The 23,029-nt window shown below is 35.9% G+C and overlaps 2 protein-coding genes across 3 annotated transcripts; one reads left to right on the top strand and one right to left on the bottom strand.

Annotated features, from left to right (window-relative positions):
* Nucleotides 1-4,197: 4,197 nt before the first annotated feature.
* On the top strand, nt 4,198-9,241 carry LOC122293035 (RNA-binding protein Y14-like). The gene is made up of 4 exons (XM_043101649.1): nt 4,198-4,711; nt 6,142-6,278; nt 6,965-7,119; nt 8,950-9,241. Exons 1-4 carry the CDS (start codon nt 4,429-4,431, stop codon nt 8,993-8,995), a joined length of 621 nt encoding a protein of 206 aa, XP_042957583.1. The 5' UTR covers nt 4,198-4,428; the 3' UTR covers nt 8,996-9,241.
* A 1,126-nt stretch (nt 9,242-10,367) lies between these two features.
* LOC122293034 lies at nt 10,368-17,923 on the bottom strand. 2 transcript variants are annotated; one of them, XM_043101648.1, is made up of 10 exons: nt 16,854-17,923; nt 16,291-16,421; nt 16,120-16,179; nt 15,885-15,974; nt 15,443-15,608; nt 14,833-15,022; nt 12,657-13,492; nt 11,705-12,319; nt 11,547-11,612; nt 10,368-10,768 (listed from the first exon to the last, which is right to left on the bottom strand). In XM_043101648.1, exons 1-10 carry the CDS (start codon nt 17,457-17,459, stop codon nt 10,661-10,663), a joined length of 2,868 nt encoding a protein of 955 aa, XP_042957582.1. In that variant the 5' UTR covers nt 17,460-17,923; the 3' UTR covers nt 10,368-10,660. The 2 variants fall into 2 exon arrangements, with proteins under 2 accessions (XP_042957582.1, XP_042957580.1); XM_043101646.1 differs by having other exon boundaries at nt 16,120-16,182.
* Nucleotides 17,924-23,029: the final 5,106 nt, after the last annotated feature.

Genomic DNA, 23,029 nt, shown 5'->3' on the forward strand with positions numbered 1-23,029 from the left:
TATGATAGAGCAATATTTTTATATGATATTTTATATGATATCATATTAAAAAAAATCATTCTAACATATTTTATATGATATAGCAATATTCTTACTTATTTTAATTATATTATAAGTTAACAATGGAAATAACGCAACCTTCACTGATGAAATAAGGTCGCAATTAGGGCTGTACATCGGCCGGCCGGTTTCGGTTTTAGGCCTAAACCGAAACCGACCGGTTCTTAAAAAATCAATACAGCAACCAGCCGAAACCGACCGTGTTGGGGAAGGAAACTTGCTGGTTCCTTTGCCGGCCGGTTCCGGTCGGTTCCCCCTGTTTGGGCCATGGGTGTTGGGCCCGGTTTGAGGCCCTGTTTTGGCCCTTTTATCTAATATGTTTGGGTTTTTTTTTTTTTGTTATATATATATATTTATCCTGAATTCATCATCCAACATCTTTTTAATTTTTTGTTGTTAACTAATAATTCATCATTTATCATAATTCATATTATAAATAAATAAAAATAATAAATAACCAAAGCATTCATCATATTAACTAACTAATTACCATATTACTTACTACATAATTAAAAATAAATAAAAACAACTTCACTAGATATTTAGTATTACATATTACAAATTTGAAAAACAAACCAAATTGTCTTAAGCATAGCAAAAATACAAGCACAACAAATAACATAAATAAATGACAAATATTGCTTCAAGTCTTCAATCTTCAATCGACAATACTTGTCACGTTCGATTGTACGGTCAACTCTATAAGAATAAATAAGAATAAAATATCAAATGTTAGTGAATTCATATTATGAAAAATATGCAAAATTAAATTACAATGAAAATTTGAAAACATTACCCGATTCTACTACAAAGCTCTCGACATTATCCATCGCCTCTCGGATATCAATGTGTGTTGCCGGATGCCTTAACCAATTTTGAGTGCAAATAAGTGCCTCAACAGTTCTCGGAGCCAACGAACTCCGAAAAGGATCAAGCACACGACCTCTCGTGCTAAATGCTGACTCAGATGCAACTGTGGAAACAGGCATGGCTAATAAGTCTCGTGCAATCCTCGCAAGTATAGGATAGTTAGCCTCATTTATTTTCCACCAAGTCAACAAGTCAAATGATTCGCTGAGTGCCTCACAAGCATTTGATAAATATCGATCCACTTCAGTTTTGGTAACATTAGATCCCATGGTGGAAGATGCCCTATACCACTCCTTGAACCATTTGGTCTCATGTTTGCCATCACTAACATTCATGGATCTAGATATTGGAGGGGGTTGAGAAACTGGAGTACTCGTGGTGGAACCGAATGTAGCATTATACTATTCATACAAATCTGCTAATACCTGTCTCACATTCGAAACCAACTCCTCAGCACGAAACTCATCATGGATTTTTTTAAATGAAAAGAAAGAAGTCCTAACTTGCTTCGTGGATCAAGCACAACAGCAATTAACATAAACAAGTTCATCCTATCTAATGACCCCTAATACTTATCATATTTGGTTCTCATGTTTATGACCATACTCTTCAAACAAGTATTAGTACTCTCACTCAGCATAATCAATTCTGTTTGGAGATCACAAATCTCTAAAAAACTGGTGTTAGCTGTCACATATAAAGATCCCGAAAATTGAATAGTGGCTTCATAAAACATCTCTAAAAACTTGACAAACACCCGCACTGTCTCCCATTCTGTAGCTTTAGGAGGTCCCATGTGCCCATCATCAAAGTAAGAGAAGAAATGATAATCCTCACTCTCCATCCGCCTGAAAGCCTTCTCAAACTTCTCAGCTGCCTCCAACATCAAATAGGTTGAGTTCCATCGTGTCTGTACATCAAGACACAACATTTTCTTACAATCAATTTTTTTTTTTTCTGCACATCTCTTAAACTTCTCTAATCTTGCTGGGGATGAACGCACATATCTCACTGCATTTCTAACCATTGTAATTGCATCATTGCACTCCTTCAAACCCTCACTCACAATAAGATTCAATATGTGAGCACAACATCTCATGTGCATATACTTACCCCCCAACAAATTCCCTGTAAAAAACTGTTTCAAATAGGAAATTGCAGTATCATTCGAACTTGCATTATCAACAGTTACAGTAAATATTCTATCAATACCCCAATCAAGCAAGCACGACTCAACATATCTTCCAATGGTCTCCCCTCGATGATTAGGGATTAAACAAAAGTTAATTATTTTTTTCTGCAATTTCCAATTCTTATCAATGAAATGTGCAGTCAGACACATATAATTCAAATTCTGTATTGATGTCTATGTATCTGTCGTCAAGGAAATCCTCATGCCACCATCTCTAAACACTTTTTTAAGCTTCCCATTTTCTACTTCATACAACTTCATACAATCTCTTGCAACTGTGACACGACATGGAACTTTAAACCGGGGTTCAAGAGACCAAGCAAATTTTCTAAATCCCTGTCCTTCAACAACCCTAAATGGCATTTCATCAACAATTACCATTTCTGCAATAGCCAACCTCGCAATCTCTTCACTAAATTTGTGAGTTACAAGAGTCCTTAATGTACTACCATCACTCTCTCCAATCCCCTCCTCAGGTAATGCCTCACCTGTCAATGTTTTTTGATACCTATCCAAAGGTCCACGTTTATGGGGATTTTTACGACATGAAGGCAAATGATTTTGCATCGTTGAAGTTCCGTTCCTCTTTGAGTGGCAAGCATACATCTTGCCACAATAATTACATTTAGCTTTTGGATCATCTACAGGACAACCATCCACCTTCGTAAAATGATCCCATACAATCGACTTGTCCGTCCCTTTTCGTTTCTTAGGTAATGGACAAGTACTACTAGTAGGGGCAATAAGGGGTTGAGAAACATTGGTCTCTCTCACATCTTCCAAATTAATGGTTGGTTGAGTTTCATTTGTATCAACATCAATAGGAGACGAAGAAGAATCCATCTAAAATTCTAAATTATAAAACAAAATATAAATGTTATACAACATCACAAATTTGAAAATTGGCAAACATAACACAAAATATTCCAGCAGCTAGTTTGCAACATGGCAAACATCACAAGTCTAAGACTCTAATCTAAGTTGTTCACTCATCTTCTCTCAATTTATATAAATAATTAATCTCTTATATATATACACATTACACAACAAATTATATAACAGATTTATATACATTATATATATAATATATATAACAGATTATAATCATATTATTATATATAAGTTATAACAGATATATATTAAATATAACATTATAATTATATATATAAAATACGATTAATATATATACATTATATATATAATATATATAACAGATTATAATCATATATAATCATATTATTATATATAACAGATATATATAACATTATAATTATATATATAAAATATGATTAATATATATACATAATATATATACATTACATATATAATTATAACTTATCAAAAAAAAAATATATAACAGATTAATATATACTATTTATATAAGTAGATGTGCAAATAGATTTATATATACGATTTATAATATAACAAACAAGAAATTATATCTATATAACAAACAGATATATATAATATATATAACAGAACAAAAAAATTGAAAAATCACAAGAAAACTTACAGAGGCCGGCTTGTGAGGGAGGAAGAGATGGGCTGCGGCGGTTCACCGGTTCAACCGCGGCGGCGTCCAACTGAGCCGGTCACGGAGTGAGAGAATCGGAGAGAGAGAGAGAATCGGGGGGGGGGGGGCGGCAGAAGAGAATAGGGAGAGGGAAGAGGGGAAGGGGGGAACGGGAAGGGTAATAACCCTAACCCGTTCCCAACCAAACGACGCCGTTTGGTTAAGACCAAACGGCGTCGTCCAACTTATGTGATCTTATATAAAAACGACACCGTTTCATATGAAACGGCGTCGTTTTTATATAAGATATATATTTAAAAACATATATATAACCGGTCGGTCGGTTTACCGGTTTTCTGTGTGGTCGAACCGGAACCGAACCGACTGACGTCGGTTCCTAATTATTTCTACCGCCGGCCGACCGGTTCATCGCCGGTTCTGGCCGGTTCCGGTCGGTTGTCGTCGGTGGAGATCGGTTGGCCGGTTTCTTGTACACCCTTAGTCTTAATTGATTGGAAAAAAAACGAAAAGAAAAGAAAAGAAAAAGAAAAGAAAAGAAAGAGGTCGCAATTCCAAACCAAAAGGGCCTAAACCCCTTAAAAATCCTCCATGAAACACAGATCCGGAAAGAACATATAAAACCATAGACCAGAGCTTTCCACAGGTCCCACGGCTCCGTAATCATCAACCACCCGACGCACCTCTAAACGTTTCCTTCCAGTGGGTGAGGGAGCGAGAGAGAGAGAGAGAGAGAGAGAGGTACACGTGCAGGGGAAAACAAATCTTCTTCCTTATGGCGAGCGCAGCGGAGGTGGAGGCCGTGGACTTCGAGCCGGAGGAAGACGACCTCATGGACGAGGACGGGGGCGTAGACGCCGCCCCTGCCTCTCCGAGGGCCCCACTCCCCAAGCTCAAGTCCGCCATCACTGGTGGCGCCTCCTCTTCTGCCGTTGCGAGGAAGACCAAGGGCCGTGGCTTCCGCGACGACCATCCCGACGTCCCCGACCGCTCCACCCGCCTCGCCGCCTCCAACTTCGATTCCCTCAGGTCTCCCGAAGGCCCTGGTCCCGAGCGATGTCAGTTTCCCTTCCATACACTCTTCAGTTTGAGTTCCTTTTTTTTTTTTAATTGCGATTTCTGATTATATTCGTGCTTTCCTAGTTATTCTAGGGTTTTAGGAGTATTCGTTGGGATATAATGAGTTTGGGGATCAAAGTTGTGTTTGTTTCCGCCTGAAATTATTTTAAGATAAATGATTGGTTGCTTGTGAAATTTGTGTCGTACCCTTGTGTTTCTTTTCGAATGATTGAATGCCACATGAATTTTGCTTTTTTGGTGGAAACTATTTCCTCGACCTTGGTTTTTCCAAACAATCAGATGCTAACTTTGTTCCTTGAGAGATATTAAGAATAATGCGTTGAGGACTAGTGGGATAACTCTTCTTCTAAAAACGGTCATAGCCTTATGGGCGATTCTTTCATTAGATTTGAGCATAGACCTGAAATTGATTTGGAGCGAATGCCATCTTGGCTGAGATGTTTCAAAGTTTTGAAATTTTGTAATCTTTGAGGGGTCACATCTAATGCGATTTAGGACATTATCCGAGTACCAGGCTTGATAGCCTTTTGGTTCGTTAGTATATTGGCTGACTTGAGGCTTACATGGCATTTTCTTGTGCTATTGCCAATTTTCCATTTCCTGCAAGTGTTTGAGAGTTGAGGAGTTTGATATTTGGTTTAGTTTAGCTTGGTCAGCATTCAATATGGATAAATGTTTGACATGAATGGTAATGAGGAATGACTTAGAAATTATCATTGTCAAGTTAAGAGTGATCATGGTCAATCATATGTACCTCGTAAGATCTGCGTCATATACTCTAGTCAAGTTTGTTGATGTTCAAAGCTGGCTGATGCTTCTGTCTTTCTTCATTTGATTTGCTTAGGATTTTCTTGAGGCTGGCCATTTTTATGTTTTATCTAGATAATTTACAACTCTGCCAACTGATTGGATATGTTTTTCCCTTCTGGACAATTTTCTTCTCAACTGTTTGATTCACATGAATCAACAATTAGTCACTGCTCTTTTGTCAGCATAGAGTCTTGCAATTGCTGGAACAAAACCTTTAGAGATTGTCGAATTTTATTTATTTATTTATTCTCCTTGCAGATCTCTAACGAGAATAAATACTAAGTTAGATATACTTTGATTTTGTGTTTCTTTTTTCTTTTTTAAATTCAGGCTTAACTTGCAGCATTTAAAGAATTTTGTAGTTTTAGAACAGCTTTAATTGAGGGAATATAACGGTTATGGGGGAGTTTGTCCTTGAATACTGTAACACCACCTTTCCTAAGGTTATGGATGTCACGTGCTTACGTAATTATAGTCAAGCAAGAGATTAAATAAATATATATAAGAAAAATATATAGGGAAGGGGGTGTTACAAATACTGATCTATTTTCACTTTTCTGACAAAAGAAAATAAAAAGTTTCTACTTCTTATTTGCAGCCATTGAAGGATGGATTATTTTGGTCAGTGGAGTGCATGAAGAGGCACAAGAGGATGATCTACAAAATTCTTTTGGCGAGTTTGGGGAGATTAAGAATTTGCATTTGAATCTTGATCGTCGCACTGGGTTTGTCAAGGTAAGCTTTAAGTTACTTTTATTTTTTATGAATGACAATGATAATGGTTTACCACTCTTTTATGCTAAGACATGCAAGTTTGCTACTGTTTTGTACCATAGGAAGCTTTACTTTATTTATGATTATAGGTCAAAGTGAAAATTCAGTAGGTTGAATTTTTTGAAACATGTCAAATGTTCTCCTTTGATTGTGAATAATATCATAATACAGCATGACAGCCATCTGCAATACCTAATGAATGTTTAAGGAAAATTCTTTACAAGATCATTATTATGATTGTGGAGGCATTCTCTGAACTACCTACCATATGATCTTCCTAATATAGTCTTCTAATGCCAGAAACTATTGTATACAAGATGTTCTTATATGGCCCAAGTTTAACAAGTATACATTTTTCAACAGTTAATAAATGTTGTAGAGTCATTCTTTTATTTCTAGGGCTTAACTTTGTTTTGGAAACTAATGATGAAAGTAATTGAGTTGAGTTGGGTGGCTCTGAATATAGGGCAAAGACTGATCTAGTTACTGATTGTTCAAGTTGGGAAGAAGAATGATAGTTGTTTTTAATTCTCTCTGGTTGTTATGTCCATTTGACTTTGCCTGCAGCTTGCTTTTTTTTTTTTAATAAAAACTTTGTGATGAATTTCTAATCATCATGGTAATTTGAAACTTTTCCCTTTTACAAGGGATATGCCCTGATTGAGTACGAGAACTTTGAGGAAGCACAGAGTGCGATATCCTCAATGAATGGTGCAGAATTTCTTACACAAACTCTCAGCGTTGACTGGGCCTTCAGTAGTGGATCCTCGGCTAATGGAGCAATGAAAAGAAAGAATACAAGGTTAGCATGTATACAATTATGATTTTTTTTTTTTTTTGTTTGGGAAATTATGTGAGAAGCTCTATTTTTTATAGAAGGAAAGCAATACATGAAATTTTAATTAAAGGAGGGGAGTCCCTTTGGTAACAATTAAAATGCATCTAGGGGATTTTGGGAGAATAAGATAAAACAAATGGATATGTTTATTTCATTATTGGGGTTATAATAGTTATATAGAGAAAGTGGAGGGTGCAGGGTTATCAAAAAGAAGATAAATGTTAAATTTCTTATCTTCCCGGTAATGAAAATTTCTCCTCAAGTCTCACCAATTAGTAAATGAAGGAATTTTATTTCTGATTTAATATATCAACTTCTCTTTAATTTGTTTCCAAATTTACTATCCAAGTGATGAAGGTCACTATAAACTTAGAATTTCCACTTTGCTTTTTCTCTAGTGTGGTGAAAGAAATCATTTGTAGGTTGGACATGCATAATTTGATCTAAGCTTTAAAAGTTCATTACGAATAAAAAAAAGGCTGCTCTGCTTGTGAAGTAATTAAGAGAACAGAAGAGTTTTCTGCTAGGTATTGAGCAAATATAATTGTTCAATTCCTATACAACCTATTGGTGAAATACCCCTAAAGAGGGATAGGGAGCGCACAGTTTGCTCAACTGACTTAGAGCATCCCCAACCGGGTCTGCATATTGTCATTTTCCCTATAATTTAGGGATGAAATTAGGGTTTTGCAAAAAAAACCCCCCCCCCCCCCCATCCCGATCCCCATTTTGCAGCTTGAGTATCCGGCCTGTACAGTAAATCCCCATCTTTGTTGATTCACTGTACATCCGCATCGTGTATTTGGCTCCTATTTCGATGCCCTCCGTCCCGTGTGTTCTTCTTTCTCGCTAGGTAACCCGTTTGCTTCCTCCCTCCCACATTTTCAAATTGATTGCCAATACGATTTCGGTAAGTGATGATGGATAATTTTTTATCTTCTCTGGTTGTTTGGCTTCCCCGATTTGAGTTTCTATTTTCCTCTTCCCCCCTCTCTCTCCCTCTCTGTTTCTCTCTTCCCGGTTTTCTTCCTCCCGACGCCATGATCTCTCTGTGAGACCTCCAAATTCGGGAAGGTATGTGGGACAATTTTTGTTTGCCATGAGTTGATGATGAATAATCTGGGTAATTGAAGCACGGCTTGTTTTTATTGATAAAGAGTACTCTTCTAAATAAATTTTCCATCACGTTAGAAAATGCATTAATTTATTAATAAAATTTACTATTTTTATAATACGATTAATGATTTGAAAAAATACTGTATTGGGTAGTCAAAATCATATAAATATTTAGTAGAAAGTGATATTTGAAAAAAAGATAATAAGACAAAAGAGTTAGTAGTTAGAATTGTAAATGGAAGAGAGAGAAAAAAGTAATAAAAAAAGAATAGAGAAATATTATTTAATAGAATAGAGATAGGGATGGGGAATGGGATGTAGGAGGTTTTTAGAAGATGAATAAAATTTAGGGATAAATTTGAGGAAATGTGATTTTGAGTTAAATTATAGGGATGGGGATGGGAAACCGGATGATGATGCTCTTAGATGGTGGAAAAAGGATTAGTGCATTAGCACCTCATTTAGGCAAAATGAATGAGGGGTTAGTGCATCGTGTTTTTGGTTTTTGTTTTTTTTACACGAGATTATGTCTTGTATACTTGCAACTCTTTTGACTATTTCTGAGTCATTTGAAACTGGGGGACATCCTGCAACCCTACCTACTGTTTCTGAATCAAATTCAAGCAAGGCATTTAGATATCTTGCCAAATGATTTTAAGCTCGCTATCTTTGTTTCAGGCCACCTCGAGAACGTCGCTCAAGGAGTCCAAGGAGGAGATACTAGTGTGATGTGTTGTTCCATTGTGATGGCGCGTGAAATATCTAATAGGGGACCCGACGTTTGTGCTGGTTATGAGTAATGAAAGATTGCAGTTGCTGCTTTGATTAACTAGATTTTCTTTTTCTTTTCGTTTTTATCTGTCGATCGAGGACCTCTCACGTTTCTACTCACTTGTATGGAATATTAAGTGATGGTTTACCTTATTTACAAATTTTGGCGATCTGTGTTTTATAAAATTGCCTTGCTGTTGTTTCCTTATGAAATATCTGGATATTCAATTCTGAACACCAAAGTTAAAAAAAAAGGAAAAAAAAAAAAAAGAAAAAAAAGTGAAGGGTTGGTCATTTTTTCATTTTTTGTCAGAATTTCACACCAAGGTTAAATATGCCCTTGATGTGGAAGAACAATTTATATTTCTCGTACATTTTCTTGGTTTTACGGTTTTGGGTACCATTTTTTGACTGGTTTATACCATTTGATCCATTGAACAAGAAGAACTTGCAACAACAAAAGATGTGATTCATTTGTAATGTTATATGTTGTAAATTTGGATTTGTTTCATTTTTTGGAATTATGCAAGTTCCAAACGGCTCGAATAGCACGATAATCTACTGCATAAGCTGGCTGACATTTTTGTCTTTGTGAAATTGAATTCCGAACAAAATGAATCCCCTGATTACTACCCATTTACGTTTAGAATAAAATTCCAAGTTCGGGAAACAATACGGAATCTAAAACTAATTAATTGTCTGGGTTTCAAAATTAATCTTGAAAAAAATTTATGAAAAACTGCAGAAAAATTAGCGAACATGATTTAGAAAAAAAGATAGAAACAAAAAAAGCAGTTCTGTACAAGATTAATGCTAGGGGCATTGGAGAAACATGGGGTGTTTTGTACATGCCAACGTCACACTTCCAAGCGTAAACGGTAATTTTTCTCTATTTTTTAAATAAAAATCTCAAAACAGTGTTATTAAATCATATACAATTACATTTTCACAAAAGCTAAAAATTAGAGAGAAGGGTGGCTCTTCAGCCACCGCTAGGAGCCTCATCTAGAGAGAATTTTTGTTTTGTGTAAAATAATGGAAATTACGGTTGGTGCACTGCCACTGCCTCGTCAGCATGTACAAAATTTCCCATGTTTGTTCCATACCCCCATCATTATTCTTTGTAAAAAGAAAAGTAAGTATTTCCTGCTTTTCTGGAACATTCAAATTCATTTATATGTTCGTCTACTATTTTGGAGATGTTTTGAATGAATGTTGAATGTTGGCCATGCATCTACAAGAAGTTTACATCTGGTCAAGTATAAAGGACATGCAGAGTTTTGATTTTGGGGCCCTTTTCACTCGGTATTTTTTTTCACGATAAATACAATGGAAATGCCTTTATTTATTTATTTAACAAGTGCATTTTCTACTTGTTAATGTATTCATGAGTAGTATACATCCTTGTATTTCTTTACTTTTGTAAAAAGTAGTAGAGCAAGTGACTATAAGTTTCCTCAATGTTTTGCTCCTCAGTTCACACCTCCTCTTTTGTCAAAGTTAAGAAAAAGGTATACTGCTTGTTTGCAACTTCTCTTCTATGTTAACTGAATGACACTAAAAATGTATTGTTTGTACCTTTATGTGCTTCATAAACAAAAAAGGAGTGGGTTCTGCTTTATGATGCCAAAGCAGTCCAGTAATTTGCTATGCAGGCGCTTGTTGGAGTGCCAATTGTCCGAGACCAAAACCAATCTGTGCTTTCTGTTCGTTGCAATTCTGCCAGCTGCAATGACATCATGGCAATGTTAGCAATATTATTATTTCATTCATTCTTTTTCAGGTTGTGGTTTCAATGTTTTTATGAGAGACGTGTTAGGCAGAAAGCCTGTTGAAAATATAGAAGCTGGCAACAACTAAAAGGAACATGAAATGTACATAAAAAGTAAAGATATTTAACTAAGGCATAATTCGTGGAGTGGAGAAGTGCATATTACTCCAATTCGTGGGATATTCAGCAGCAAGGACATAGCATCTTCAAAGAATTGAGTGTAACCAAATTAAGCTAGATGGCAATGAAAAGATGTGTGTCAATGTCAAGAATTTTAATTGCACCATTACTGAGGAGTGACTTTTGTTTTTCTGACAATCAATATTGAGGAGTGACTTGAATTGGGTTGAAGGTCGTAAAAAAAAAAAAAAAGCAAGAAAAACACCAATAATTGTGGGTTGAGGTGGCTAGAAAAGACATGGATGCTTAGGATCTACGGGTATGATAATGGGTGGGTACATTTCAATGATTGAAATTGAATCATTAAGTTGATCCTGAGGGATCCCAGTTGTTTTTGGACCAACTGACATCCTCTGCCCCAGTGTACGAGGGATAGAAGGTCGACTGTTCAATCTCATAGAGGTGCATGACATAAGATTATAATGTAAAAGATGCTATATCTATGTGCAGAACTGACAACCCCTCCTGCAGGAATTGGACTAAACTGAACGCCTGATGTCACTTCGATTCACCATGAGCTAAGTATTAGCAGATTAATGTAATGATTGCTTACTCTGCCATCTCGTAGCTCAAAGATGACGGAATCTTCAGAAAATGGTATTGGTCGTGTTGAGGCCACCTGCATATATTTAAAATTTTAGAATGCTCACCATTTATATTGCTTCTTAAAGATATACTAGCCATTAGTGCAGTTGGGCACTTACTACCTACCTTGGGGTCACAGTTTTCACTAGGATCATTTAGGGGCTTTGAATTCATCTCCAAGCTAGCTGCAAAATCTTTGTCAACACAAATTTCTTCTTTCATCTCTCTTTCTTCGTCTTGTCTTTGATTTTCAACAATCGTATATTCCATGTATGGAAACCCACAACTTTTCCATTTCCATGTCATTTCATCCATATATCTCAGATATACTTTTCCATCTGAGCCAATCGAAAAGAGTTTATTACCATCAAAGCATGGGCCTGGTGAGCCAACCAAGGTCACTCCCTTATATGGAGTTCCATGTTCCACCCAATTCCACCCATCCAATGTGTTCCAGTGATATTCAACTAGTCCACCATCTTCTGAAAGCATGAAAATTGAGCCTGTAAGTGAAGGTAAAGATGGCCTCATAGCAGTTCCAGGCAATTTTGATAGTACCAAATGCTGAGACTGGTAATGCTCATGCCACAATTCAGTCACTTTGTTGTACTGATACAGCCGACCATTCCTTCCGAGTACGAACACCACATTTTCCCTGAACATTTCCTGATCTACTATAGTTGCAATTTTACTGTTTGGAGGGTTTCGGCAGTCTTTCCATTTAAACTTCCTCAGGGCAACCTGCAGAAAAAATTGGGTTATGATCAGTCAGTCTCCCTCTGAGATATCATTTGGGGAGTCATGGTCAATGTTATAGGCTTGTGCAGCTGGGAACACTATGCTTAGAGTAGTAAGAAACAGCTTTCCAATTACTTTTACTATGCTACATTGTCTCTGGATATAACGGCCAAAACTTGTTTGCCCTGATGGCACAAAAAGAAAATTCATGTAATTCTTAAATTTATTATAATGTTCTAAAGAGCTGATATGCTAAAATGGGAGAAGCATTGTCAATAATTGTACAATTTTATTTTCAATATTGGACTAATTTATATTCTAAATGGTTCTTGTAACTTACTGTGAACTGTAGTAATCTTCCAGTTTTGCTCACAAAGAAGAGTGCATCTTCTGTTGTAACTCTCATAGCTTTACCTGGCATTCCATCCCATGGAGGGCCTCCAGTAACTTGCCTTCCTTTCTTCAAAGCAGTGCAATTTATCCATGTCAGCTCATTGCTGCTTCTTTCCCTAATAAGCAAACTTCCGTATGTGTCAACAACATATAAACTTCCATTGTAGTTTCCTAGTGCACCTTTGATAGCAGTTGTGTGGTCATGTCTCAACCAAAGCCATACACTTTCAGTATATAGATACTCAAAGGTCAAACCAGCATCTGCTATTAGGAAAAATGATCTACCTCCATGCATCACTCTTAGACGAAAGTTTGTGGTGATCCAATTATCTTGGGAGCTAGATTCTTCAGTAGATATCATTCGGCTACCACCCGAGGCACCTGGCTGTAGATAAGCTTGTTCTTGGCTTCCCTTCCGCCTTCTTGTCATTGATCGCAATGTTCCTATACCATTGAGCTCATCTTTTGAACCAAGGATGCAATTTGTGGGCCCACGTTCTTCTGTGCAATACTCAGAATTCCATCCTTCACTCTCTGGGGCGTCCATTAATGACCACATATATTTGGTCGATGCTTTTCTTCGGACATTAACTTGTTGATTTGGACCTGCACTTTCACCACCTAAGCCTGGTAGATGCAGTTCTGCAAGTCTTCCATCATCTAGTGGAAATACCATCCTGCCAGGATGAAATTGTAGTCCAGCAATACCTCTTGCGGCTTTTGCATATGGGGGATGCATATGACTCACCCACGCATCTGGAATTTGGTTCTCTTGAGCAATACCTGTTTTCGTGTGAAGTTTCAGGATGAATACTTTGAGTTTTCCAGAAAATCAGTTGGGTGCTCCTTTAGCAAACGATAATTCATACGCATTTATGCAAGCTAATTTATTAATTCCATACAGAAACCACAATTCATCTTAAGTGCCTAAACTCCTACAGGAGCCTTGTTTAATAACTTTCTGTTTTTTAACATGATTACCAGCCCTTTGCAGCTCATTTAAGTAAGCCTATGAAGTGCAACTAGGAGGGTATATGATCTGATATTCTTCATGTTATCACTGTTTGTCATTCTTTTGTGAATAGCTTTGAGAATTAAAACCATTAAAGGATGCTAAGCTTGAAGGAAATAATGAAGGTAGAAGATGCACTGTTAAGTCGCATATAATTTAACTCAGGTGCAAATTTTCAATTTTGGCACAAGTATTGTAACTTTATTTTAAGACTTAAAACGGAAAGAGGATTACTAATGAGGATGGAAAGTTACCAAGCTTCGAATATATCTATGACTGAGTGTAGGAATTGAATCTTTTTGTTTTGATGAATTATGCTAATGATTGAGCAGTCAGTTCTAAGGTGAGTGAGGTCATCAAAGTTTATTCCACAGTAAGAACTGAGTGAATCCCTTTATTTAAAAAATCTCATGAAACTGAATTGTGATTCTTTCACACTCCAACTACTTGTCGTTTTATGCTTTGATTATTCTGTGTTATTAGCACCTTCCAACTCATTATTTTCCCGTATAAGTTCCTTGGTTTCTAGTTTCTTTCCTCCCTCCACATTATTTCTGCATCAAGGAACAACTGGTTAAATATTGATCCATGTGCGAAAGCTAATTCAATTATGAATATCTCTTCGAGGACACTCAAGATTTTAGGCATTTTTATATTCATATTCCTTTATTTCTTTGTTTATGGCTCTTATAACTACCAAGATAGCAAGCAAATTACCTTAGGACAGATTTTTCTTTATTCCCTCCTCGCAATCTCTGATGGACAATCTTAGATTTTCTAAAATGGAAGGCTGCATATGCTTTTCCTACCAGTTATTTCAGAAGAAGTTTAACTACTTGTGTATAAAAAATGGGTTTCTTGATCAAAAGTAATAACTGGAATCTGTTGGTTTTTTGAAGAAAGTTTTCTTGAACTTCTTATTGTTTTTAATGTTTTAGTGTGTGAAAGTGTAAATATGCAATTTGAATTATAACTTTCAGTGAATGCTATAGGTGGTAAGCAAACCCTTTCAAGAAAATATGCATGAACCTGAAATATTCAAATCGGGAACTGCTTCTAAAGGTAAATTAATTGATAGAACTAACATCATTAGTTTCTTCACAGGGCCTACCTGATTGTTTCGGTATTCGATATTCATAAATGAATCCAGTAGATGTAGTGAGAAACAACGAGAATAATTTTTCATTTAGCTCTTCTTGCAGAGCTGGTGTGATAGCTGTCAGATGCTCATCTTTTGGACTTCCATGGACTACCCATTTCCACTTCCTTTGGTGTAGTCGTCTCTCTATCAAACTACCACCCTATATAGATGCAACATCTCATGATGATAATGTGAAATTTGAACAGAAAAAGTAAGATGAAAAAAAAAAATCTCAGAAGAAGTAAGGTTAGATCCATGCATGTAAATAAATAAAAGCTTGATAGATATAAAAGATACCAGTAGACCAGCTGTATTAAAACAGAGGGTTCTTTGTTTGTAGTGCAGTGGAAGTAATCCATTGCATCCCGAGTTCTTTAGCAAATCACAAAAATTAAGGATTCCACCGATGTTAAAAAATTTGTATTACTGAAGTGTTTGTTGATTTATTCCCGAATTGTTTTTCTTCAACCATTCTTCAGATCATCCTAATGGTTTTCACTTCCTGTCCACTCTAATTTAGATTATCACTATTTGTTATAGATATATGCATTGTTTTATAGATACTTGCAGAAAAAAGTACCTTAGTTAAAAGAAATAGAGATATAGAGTGATCTCCAGTCAGGCCATGTAAAGTGCACCCCATTGATGGAATCAGAGAAGCATCTTGTCCTGTTCCTTCTCTCCATATATGCTTCTTCCATGACGGTTTTGAGCTTCTATCATATTCATAAAGATCTCCTATAGAACTGCATTATACAGCTAAATGTTTAGCTTGATATGATAATAAAGCACTCTGATAATGCCATTGTTCTTTCACTTCTTTGTAACATTGGTAACTTCACAATTTCATTTGTGGTCTTTTCCTGGCCTACTTTCATACTGACTGTTACAATATTGATCTTGGCTACTATGATGCTTCAATTAGTTAAGGACATGATCGGAATTGAGATTGTTGAATTCAATGTCATATTGATAATCTGTGTATGCAAAGCAGGTACACGGGAGTGAGATAGAGATCACACCTTATGGTATAAACTACTTCTGTTCTGATAGCAGAAGCATCAGCTATTGCTGCAACATTTGCACCAGGTGGTCTGCCATGATAAACCCATCTGTTGAACGTTTATAGCACAAACGTCCAAGTGAAATTAGAGTCTCCCCATCGGAATCTACATTATAAATAGACACTGAAATTTAAATTTTTACTGTGTTAATGTTAGTTCTAATGGCTTTTAGTCATATATACTTAAGTCTTACCTTGGAGGCTCAACCTCACTTAGTTCTATCAATGCCCCCTTCCTTGTGCAGAAATAAACTCTACTGGCAGGCATTAGCAAAGACAAGAGAGTCATTTAAGGAGACAGACAAGTTTCTTGCAGTAACAGAAATATGTGATGTAAATTTGAAAATACAAGTTGATGTACTTACACTCCATCATGTGACACAGCACCAGACTTTATTAACATGGCAGAACTTTGCTCCTCTTCTGTACCTGTTTTTTGATTCAGTCTTGGTATAAGCTCTACCCAAACTGGCTGTGAACTCTCGCTGAGCTTCAACTGTAAATGAAAAAGTGTAAATCAACTGGTGCAAGTTACAATGATTCCAGCTGTTCCATCCAGCAGACTGTCTTTTAGGTCCGAGTCAAAGTGCCAGAATTTCATATATTTTAGATTTTAAATCGGACCTGACTTCAGTCCGACTTCAATCGGAAACTTGCATATAAAATAGTTAGCGATCACTGATAATCAGTCTGGTATGCCTTTCAATTCGAAGAACACACATGCAAGGGGAAATTTCTGCTTTTAAGTATTATATAATCAATTCTGTATACTTGAAAATACACTCCTACTCCCTTCCTAGAAGTAAAAAACAGATAGCCAATAAAAAAGAATCAGATGTTTATCCGTGAAGATTCAAGAATTATGAATCAATACCATAGCATGTTATTTGATAAAAACTTTTGAGACAACTTGTGCACTGTATAGTACCTGATACAGAATTCCTGCTTCTGATAGTGCAAGAATTGTCTGATTGACAATAAAAACAGAGATTGCATGACCTGCGAATATTGGTAAATCATGGGGAGCAATCACCCACTGCACTCCATTCCAAAACCTCTCATAGATGGAGCCACTTTCACCAGTGACCCAAATGGATTCATCAGACATTTTAATCAATGAAATTCTCTTTCTCAGAGGCAGAACCGTATCAGGACTGTCCTCCACTCCTCCATGGCCATCCTTCTTTTTCAAACTCTCTCTTTCTACAGGAACATCATATTCTCTTTCCATGTGATCCTCACTTTTCTTTGTTGTTCGACCAAGGGAACCCACTTTCGTACAGTTATCATTTAGACAAGAGATTAGATCATACGGTAATTCTACTTCAACCCAACTGTTGGTCTGCTCGTTATACTCCCAGAACCTATCCGTTTTCTGCTGGAATCGTCGATTGGTTTGCTGAACAAAATGATGTGGGCACCATGAATCATGAGCAAGCACCAGAAACCAGCTCCCTGACAAAAGGACCACCGTGAAAAATATGGAATAGAACAAGGACATCTGGCGCTGGAGAACCCGGAGAGGGCCAGACATAACAGAAACACTTCGGTAGAATAATATAGATATGTAGATTTTATCAGGGAAAAGTTTGGCTGGTTTGTATCCCAAGTTTGTGGTGCCCCATATGGACCATAGCCGAAAAAGGCTGTACCATATTGCTCAAAGGACTAACTATGCCTTTTGGAAGGACAAATCTCTCTCTTCAATCTTCACGCCCTTTCTATTCTAGGGCTAAGGGACAGAAATATATAGGAAAAGGAAGCTGTTGGGGTCCATCTGGGAAGGCTGAAGATGGGTAGTTAGTGCAGATACAGGTACTTAGACATTAACTGGTCCTAACTACTTTGCATCAAAGCCTCCTCCTGTATTTGTCAAACCTGACATTATAGCAAAGCAGTAAAGTCTTCTAGGTAAGGTGGCGGAACACCCTTTCTGCTATCTAGAGTTGTGTTTGCTTCTTATTTCTTGGAACTGGTACTAATCTGGTACTTCTTTTCTTACCTAATTCTAATGACTTTATGTCCATATATAATTTATTGATTTATCTGGGTTGATCCTTGATTCCTGCACTGTCCATCTAGATGAATAGCTTAAGTACTATTCCATGTGTTGCATGCAGGTGAATTCCTATTGAAAACATGGCCCACATATGATCATCAACCACCATGACCCACATATGACCATCAATACAGGCTTCATGATATATTGAGATGAATTTCTAATCAAGGTGGCCATGTCCAATCAGCAAACATTGAATGTATTGATGATTGGACGTTATTGCACACAATCATCCCCACCTGTCGGGTGTGGGTCCTTGGCACCTTAACACAGTACGCTGTGGGCTAATTAAAAATCACGTTCTATAATTGACTTCACAATTTGCAGTATAATCTCAGCTGAGGTAGGATGGCACTGATTTTTCTGAATAAAGCCATTAGTAAATGAAAGAGACATCACAAGTGGGAGTTATTTATATATATGGGTTTGTATTTAAGTGTTTTGTGTGTATAAAAAAAATATTTGCATGTACATCTATTCAAATTAATGGAGAATATTCAGCGTGGCATTAATGCAGATCTGTCATCTACCATGAGACATGCATTGAGGTGAGTGGCTACTGCCTAATAATCAATTTGGATAGCAAGTATTCCTTAATGGTGGCAATTTGAACACAATCAATGGATTCTTTCCATCTCATTTTAGAGGTTGCCAAAACGTGAGGTCCCACGTTAGATAATGCAGCTCATTGGAATCTTGGGGTCAGGCACATCGATCAGCTGAGAGAATCTTCATTTTTTATGTGGTTCTCAAGATTCTTTTTTTCTTTTTAATTGATTGAGATATTAAGTGATTTATGTCATGTTTTGTATATTATATTATAGATGAAGATACGGACTAGTTTTTCTTAATAAAAAGGATTAAATTGTATTTCTGACCCTAAAATACAAATTAGACTAACAATATATTAAAATATATACTATACGAGTGTGCACCGACATTTTTGGAGTCTGAGTCCGGCTTTCGATATCTTTAGAATCCACTCACCCTCTGACTGATCTGTTAAACGAAACGGATATCGGAATTAAATTTCAAAATGAAAAGTTTTTTTTTTTTTTCCTCTCATTTCAGACTCACCAAACATAGACAATTACAAAATAATGATCAACCCTCACGACTCTTAAGTCATAACAAAGCAGTTCACAAGTTAGACTCTACAAAAACCACGAATCATGACTCCATCTTAACGGGGATGGGTAGGACCATAGGAATCAATTCATTGATTGACACTGGCATGCACCGAAGGAACATCTATATTGTTAACCGAGATTTGATCCCCTAACAATACTGGTCATGTCCACCCAAAGAACACCTCAAGTGTTCAGTGTTTAACTATGCGTTAATATATTAATTTAACATCAACATGATACATGACTTGATTGATAAAAACTTTTAGTACGTATTAAATTAGCCTTAAATGTATTTTTGCTTATAGATAGATTGGTTCTTGACTTTTAAACTGGCCGAATTTTTACTTTTAAAATCAATCAAATTAGCCCATTAATCAGTACTTTCCCAAGCATTAGTTACCACCGGAACCTATCATGTGCCTTTGGTGCCATATGTCAGTACCAATGAGCTTTAAACATGCAAATCAACTGTTGGGGTTGTCCCACATGGGCCACATCGGTTGTGGAATGGGCTGGTTGAAATTCTCGTCTTTTGAGCTAATTTTTAAGGTTGAAAGAGATCCAAGACCACCCAATACTAATATCAGAGTTTAAGTTTATCAACAATTTCAAGTTCAATAGTCTGTAGGAGAAATGGGTTGCTGCTGCTTCGACCTAGGGCCCGATATGTGAGGGGGTGATTATTGGGATTGTCCTATATTGATTAAGAAAGGAGCTGGTGATTAATTTATAAATGTGAGATAAAGCCTCACTTCTTGAATTAACTTTTGAGATTAAAAAAGTCCAAATGCCACCAAACGTCAACAATATCGAAAAAGTTCATAATGATTGGGGGTTTATCAAATTCCGGAATAAAGTTTCCATCTTGAAGTGTCAAATCCAACAAACTAGATCAGATGGATACAACAAATGCATGTATCTGGTTTTCTTCAAAGCCAAACCCTACAAATCCTGCGGCTATTAGTGATGCTAGCTACTTGTCGCACTGTTGATGTACTGTTAATGTGGTTATCTCCCAATCTCTTCCCGAGGGATAACCTAAAGATGTTGCCACCTTGGCATTAGAGTGACAAAGCCCTTTTGTCTTTGACCAAAATGACCATGCTATACTACACATGATATATAATAAGAACTAAATCGTATGTCACGTGGATCAGAATTAATGGCCGGGCGTTTCAGGTAGTTTTCACTTTTCATGGAGTTTAGTCTCTTTAATTTGATTGCTTGATGTAGGGTTGGTGCTCACAATATTAGAGGGACCACAAGATCAGTGAATATATTATAATCTCTACGTTTGTCTAAGACCCATGGCATTGCATTGTAGCATCAGATATCAAATGCATATGTCTATGGACAAAAAGTGTAGGGTCACTTAGAACAAAGAATTAAGTGCCATCCATTTCGCGAAAATCATGAGCAACATTCATTACAAGAAAAATGCTTATTAATCCATTTTTATAATAAACAATCGTTTGCTTTCGTTATAAATATCTGATCACAAATAAGTATTTTTCGTACGATGACTTAGCATTATCAGTAGAGAAATTGTAGGGGAATGGAAAACTACATATGCCCTAATAGCTGCATGGTTCGATTCATTGGAATTTATAAAGACATCTTTCCTTCTTTTTGCTTTCTTTCGGAATGACATGGATTATTCAAGTTTTGGAAACTTTTCTTTCCCCAAGTGGGAAGCTGACACAGCTTTGAGGGAACTCTCTCTCTCTCTCTCTCTCGGATTGCCATTTCATGAAGATAATATTCTTGAAACCACTAGAGAGGTTTTGGATTGAGAAAAGAAAAAAAATTCTTTAGCAACGCATTGAATAGTCTTAAAGTTGGAGTGCGAGTTTGAAACGCAAAAAGGTGAATAATAATAGAGATGAGGATGAAAACCTTTATGAATGACAAAAGGTCGTCATTATGGCTTATGCATGGGAATTAAATTTAAAAATAGAGAAATAATACATCTTGTAGTCGTGAGTGTGTTAAGTACCGTGCAATCATTTAAAAAAAAAAAAAATACAATACTAGTATGAAAAAGATTAATTTTTTTAATATTATATTCCATTTTTTTTCAAAACGACTATATGACATTTGCGCATTATACGAGTACTGTATATAGTATTATTTTTAAAAATAATATATTCTATTTCACTTTTCTAAATCTCTTTTTTGACTAGTAATTAACTTTTAATTTTAATTTACTTTCTTTGCAATAAAAATACTTCATGATTAAGCAAAGTACCCAGCTAATTGACTCTCTCTATGATCCCTTCCTTTTAGTACGAGTAGATCAGATATAAAGGGATAGAGTTCGATCGAACAACTAGTGGGCGATAAAGTAGTATTCGAACATGAAATATTGCACTCAAGTTTATCATCAAGTTATACTTTTAATTTTACCTAATGATTCATTTAATTTTAGATGAGTTTACTGGTGGGACTTCAAATGGTTGTTATGGGGATATTCTCGCATGTATCTCGTCATAGATGTAAGTTTCTCTTGATTATTGAATGAATTGTGACATTTTCTTTAAAAAAAAAAAGTTACTTAATTTTGATAAAATTAATTAATTATATGATATATTATGATGATTTTATCTAGAAAATTTTATAGACCAACTTTGATTTTTAGTATCTTTATATAGTTTATATATATATATTATTAATAACGTTAATAAGGATTTAAATATGATTTCATATCATGAGATATTTTCATTGTGAAGTTAAAAAATAATATTATGTGCATGCTATTGATATAATCATAGATTTCTTGAGAGAACTTGACTCGTTATTCCAAATTGGGCCAAAATTTTCATAAGGGTTATAAATTAAAATAATAACTTAAAAACTATAATAAATTTTTGTATTTATCATGAATATTGAGTTATTTAATAAGCGAACTTAGTCAAATTCAAATTTAGCAATATGCTTGTTAATAATTTTTATTTATTTAAGACTAATAATTATGACAAGGCTTGAGACCTCCAAAATTGAAAATTGATGCTACTTTCTAGAGAGTTGGGTAGGAAAATTGAACAAGTTACCAACTATGAGCCAGCCCTAACTACTAGACGGCTAGATGGGGAATGCTCACTCCTTTAATTAGAGAAATTATTATTCTTAAAGGGAAAAAAGGCTAGCAAGAAATCAGTTCCAATATTGAGTACTATGAACACGTTTTATTTTGAACTTCAAGCTGGAATATTATCTCCTCTCTTTGTGATGAGAGGAAAATACTAAAAATCACACTTCTTCAACAAAGAAATCATTACAAATAAATAAAATCAGAGGTCCTATAGAGACCAAAAGGCCATATGACCTTTTGTACCCAATATTGCATGCAAAACCGGAGGATTCCTACTTCACAAAAGCATTATCTTCCTGGAAAATGAAGGTAATTCTCTTCGTGCATAAGCAGAAATTAATCTGATCAGTATCACCTTGGTGTCCGTTTTGGATACAAATGAAAACAATAAGGGGGATAGAAACTATACCAATCTACTACAGGGCCAGGACAATCAACTAAAAATTATGGTAATATTAGAAAGGGACCCAGACGAATTGAGAGTTTTGGATCGATTGCATGTGAAGCTTGGTTTGTGAGCAGAAAAGACGTAGACAGAAAGCTCGCTCGACTATTTTTTGACTGTTTGTTTTTATTTGTTTGCCATCGTTGCTTTCACAACAGAGAGATCAATGGGATTATATAAGGGAGGAGCAAGCATACAAAAGTGGAAACCAATTTTGATCATTCAGATAATGCCATATTATATTGAGTCATATGTATACGAGGATTATAGTTCCTGACTAAAGCCTTGCCTCATTGGGGGCTAAAAAAGTTGTTCTCAAATTATTCATCTTGCTTCACAAAATACCATTTTTCTCTTTTTCTCCCATTGCTTTCAAGGC

The sequence above is a fragment of the Carya illinoinensis genome, chromosome 13 (assembly GCF_018687715.1).
Source record: "Carya illinoinensis cultivar Pawnee chromosome 13, C.illinoinensisPawnee_v1, whole genome shotgun sequence".
NCBI lineage: Eukaryota > Viridiplantae > Streptophyta > Magnoliopsida > Fagales > Juglandaceae > Carya > Carya illinoinensis.